This window comes from Phaseolus vulgaris, chromosome 9 (genome assembly GCF_051622355.1).
Source record: "Phaseolus vulgaris cultivar YP4 chromosome 9, ASM5162235v1, whole genome shotgun sequence".
In the NCBI taxonomy this organism is placed as follows: domain Eukaryota; kingdom Viridiplantae; phylum Streptophyta; class Magnoliopsida; order Fabales; family Fabaceae; genus Phaseolus; species Phaseolus vulgaris.
In genome coordinates, this window is record NC_143506.1 from 31,980,841 (window position 1) to 31,985,125 (window position 4,285).

Sequence of the window (4,285 nt, forward strand, 5' to 3'; positions counted from 1 at the left end):
AAGATAATAGTGAGTAGAATGAAAGTGTTTTTGGCTTTATCGTGTTCCATGCTGGCATTTTTATACATCAGATTTCACATAGTTTTGGATTGTGATATGAGTGAGAGAGAGAGAAAGAAAAAGATAGAGAAGATTGAACAGCAACAGCTAGCAGTAACAGAATGAGCCACGCCAACTCCGTTGGTATAGGAAGAAAGGAAGTTGTTGAAGAGGAGGAATCAGCGTCGGCGCTGCCACTGCTTGGAAGCGGAGAAAGAGATGGTGACGGCTCCGAATCGAAGTCAAAGGCATCGGTTAGTGGTTCTGTCTTCAATTTATCTACGACGATCATCGGTGCCGGGATCATGGCCTTACCTGCGGCCATCAAAATCGTTGGTGTGTGTGTGGGCGTTGCTGCCGTCATCTTCCTTGCCTTCCTCACGCACACCTCTCTGGAGATTCTGCTCCGATTCAGCAGAGTCGCCAAGGCCTCCACCTATGCGCACCTCATGGGGGATGCTTTTGGCAGTTCCGGAACCCTGCTCTTTCACGTATCGGTGCTTATCAACAACTTTGGGATACTTGTTGTCTACGTCATCATAATTGGTGATGTCTTGTCCGGAACATCTTCCAGTGGTGTCCATCATTTTGGTGTGCTTGAAGGCTGGTTTGGTCAGGGCTTCTGGACTACCCGTGCTTTTGTTCTGCTTCTCACAACTCTCTTCGTGTTTGCTCCATTGGCCTTCTTTAAGAGGATTGGTAACTAACTACAATACACACTGCACAGTACTACACTACCATCTCTCTACTTAGACACGTTAGAAAAAATAAAATAAACGAATTTATTAAAATATTTAATCATGGTTTATTTTGGAGATTTCATATAGAAAATTTCAATATAGAGGATATAAATCCTGGTTTTATCGGTTTAGTTAGACTTAAACTAAGTTGTTAATGGTTTATTTGCAAGTGAGTGTGATTCTATACAATTCAATGTGTAGTTGTGGCATTAATGATTAAATATGCTTCGCAAGTGGTTTATAGTGTGTCGTGAGGGAGAGGAGTGGGTGGATATTTTCCGTGGCACATTGATGAATTTCCTTTGGTATGTGGACAATTTTTGTGCCTGCAGATTCATTGAGACATACTTCTGCCTTAGCAGTGGCTCTGGCCATTGTGTTTCTACTCATAACTGCGGGAATCACGTTCTTCAAATTGTTTAATGGCAGTATAGCCAGTCCCAGGATGCTTCCTAATATTACTGATGTCTCATCCATATGGAATCTCTTTACAGCAGTTCCAGTTCTTGTGACAGCATTTGTTTGTCACTACAATGGTAAGCTACCATATTGTAATTGTGCAATTTTAAAATTTCACTTTCTAATGTTTGTGATGATATTTTTATTAAGTGTCCCCACTTCCATAAAAGCAGAGAGATTAACTAATAACTCAAATACTGTTATGTTGTGTTTGTAATACTTTCTGTTAAAATAGAAGTACATATTTTTATGTCAAATCGGTAAAATAAAATCCTTCCATCAATCCGTGGGTCCTGGGAACTTATCTGAAACAGATTGACACAAAAATGTTAATGGCATTGGCAATGACAGTTCCTTTCACTCACTGCTCTGTATTGTTACAAACACAAATCTTCCTTTTCAAAGGGGTCTTTATTTATTCTGCACGATCGCTCATGCTTGTTGGGAATAATCACATTTCTTTAAAATTGGAATAAGGTGACAGTTTGTCAATATTTATCATTCAAATATAAATGCTCTGTTCTATAGATCCTATACCAACTTTTGGCACTATGTCTGATTTTAGGGCTGAACAGAGCCTTAATCAATTTTGGGATCCAAGCTTAAAGAAACTCATGATCTGTAGTGTTTATAGAATAAGGCAGAATTGGCCAGTGGGAGAGAGGGAGTCAGTTACAATTCTGCCCTGCCAGTTTATCAAATTAAGAATTTATAGCTAGGGACGGAGCGATGTTAGGGTCAAGGTGGTGTGTAATAAAATTTTTAGACAGGGAAATCATTCAGAAGGAGCTGGTGGCTCTAGTATGAGTCTTCCATTTCTGGTGTTCTATCAGCTTTCACGATTTTTTATTTTTGCTTACTGTTATGCTCAGATATTTGATACAACAAACAACCAGTGTTAAACAGCAAAGTTCTGTCCTGTGCATGCAGTGCATACAATCGAAAATGAATTAGGAGACCCTTCCTTGATGCAACCGGTTATACGTGCATCACTGGTTCTGTGTTCTAGTATTTATATACTTACAGCATTATTTGGATTTCTCCTATTTGGTGAGTCAACACTTGATGATGTGCTGGCCAACTTTGATACTGATCTGGGTATCCCTTATAGCAGTCTACTCAATGACATTGTTCGTATCAGCTACGCCCTCCACCTCATGCTTGTTTTCCCAGTTATCTTCTTCTCACTGCGCTTCAATTTGGACGATCTTATCTTTCCTTCTTCTAGGTCCTTGGATTTAGATAATCGTAGGTTTGTCTTGATCACCATTGGACTCGTCACTTTAATCTATGTGGCTGCAATTTTTTTGCCTAGCATCTGGAATGTATTTCAATTCACTGGAGCTACTGCCACCGTTTGCCTTGGGTTTATTTTCCCTTCTGCAATTTCTATTAGGTGGGTTTTCTTACTTTATCTTAATGTAGTGATCACATCAAATTTTGTTATTGTTAATTTAATCGTGTTCATTTTATTGAAGTGTTTGTTGTGTGAATCTTTGTGACTTATCAATGTTGTTTAGGGACTTTAAGTTCATGCAGCTTTTAGTATGAAGCCGACTGGCATTCCATAGAAATATAATAGGCTCATGTTGGATCTATTATATTCTATCAAAATAAATCATACTCTTTCTTCAGCTGAGAGCTGAAGTATTTAGGCCTCTGGACTTCTATAATGTTTAACTTTTACTCGGATATAGGATGACATTAAATTGTAGAGATTGTCTTGTTTTAATACAAGGCTGAATAATAGAGTGGCTATTTCCTGTAATTTTGTTCATCCTTGGATTGCTAAAGTTTGCTTCATGAATGTAATTTTTCATTGACAAAAAACTATTAATATTTAAATTGGTTTGAACTTCAAAGCTACAGAGATCCATTTTCCCTACTGATCTATATTTCTTTTATTTCAGGGATCCCCATGGCATTGCAACAAAGAAGGACAAGATTTTATCCATTGTCATGATTTTTCTTGCTGTGTTCTCAAACGCTGTGGCTATATACAGTAACGCTGATGCTTTGTTCAGAAAACAAGTGGATCCTCACCAATGAGTTATGTGTTGCCTATTTTATCGGTAACACAATTCTTCAAGTTGAACTACACATTCTTAGCCAAGGAAAATGCATCAATCCTTGAAAATGTGGGTATTATTTTGGAGTTGGTTTGAAAATCCACTAAACTTTTTCAAGGTTCAGATTTGAAAAGGTTTTGGAAATACAAGTGGATTTGGAAGATTTTATCAAATTGCAAGCAGAAGTGGAAGACTATCTGGAATAAAGATATTTATTAGTACTTTTAATATTTTCTATATTTCTCAAAGCACATTCTCTAAACCAATCAACTTTGGTTTCTTTTCCGACTGTTTTTCAAGTTATTTCTTGAATAATAAATTTTAATAATAGTATACCTAGTTACCTACGATGAAAGTATGCTTATTTAAGATGAATAGTTATATACTCTTTTTTTTTTTTTATCAGCAAAAGAATAGTTACATAAGTAAATTTTAATAATAGTATACCTAGTTACCTACGATGAAAGTGTGCTTAGTTAAGATGAATAGTTACATAGGTAATTTTTTCAGAAATCATATTTTTAAACCTTCCATTATTGAATCAACACTGGTTTTAAATTTGTAAAGCCATGTGTGGAGGCCCCTTTCTTTCATGAGAAGCCTAAGTCAGATCACTCCCATTCCCTTCTTGTATCCTCTATAAATAGTGGATTTGGAAGACAACTGGAGTTCCAAAAATAGGAGATCTCTTGAATGTATAAAATAAAACTGACAAATAAAGAAGTGCAAAATTTCTTCAAGGCACTAATTTGGCAACTCAATTCTTGCTCGCACACTTCTCTCCTCTGCATGACTACCGTAGTTGAGGCTTTAGCAAATCCTATGCAAGTAGTAATATATACCAATTTCAATCCATGCCTAGCTTTCAGTAATGGCTTTGCACGGGATCATAGGAGATGATAGAACTAGACAGTTAGGATCTTAGAGATGGGTATGGGTCCCAATGGGCAATTTTTACCTTAACCCCAAATCCAGTAT

The 4,285-nt window shown here is 37.0% G+C and overlaps 1 protein-coding gene across 3 annotated transcripts; it reads left to right on the plus strand.

Moving 5' to 3' along the window:
* Positions 1-3,654, plus strand: LOC137821557 (amino acid transporter AVT6A). Of its 3 annotated transcripts, none has more exons than XM_068626201.2 (4): positions 16-738; positions 1,112-1,315; positions 2,169-2,634; positions 3,149-3,654. In XM_068626201.2, the coding sequence occupies exons 1-4, from the start codon at positions 162-164 to the stop codon at positions 3,285-3,287; spliced, it is 1,386 nt and encodes a 461-aa protein (XP_068482302.1). In that variant the 5' UTR covers positions 16-161; the 3' UTR covers positions 3,288-3,654. The 3 variants fall into 3 exon arrangements, 2 of the variants coding, with proteins under 2 accessions (XP_090151408.1, XP_068482302.1); XR_016515562.1 differs by having other exon boundaries at positions 38-738; positions 2,111-2,634; XM_090295282.1 differs by lacking the exon at positions 2,169-2,634 and having other exon boundaries at positions 1-738.
* The last annotated feature ends 631 nt before the right edge of the window (positions 3,655-4,285 follow it).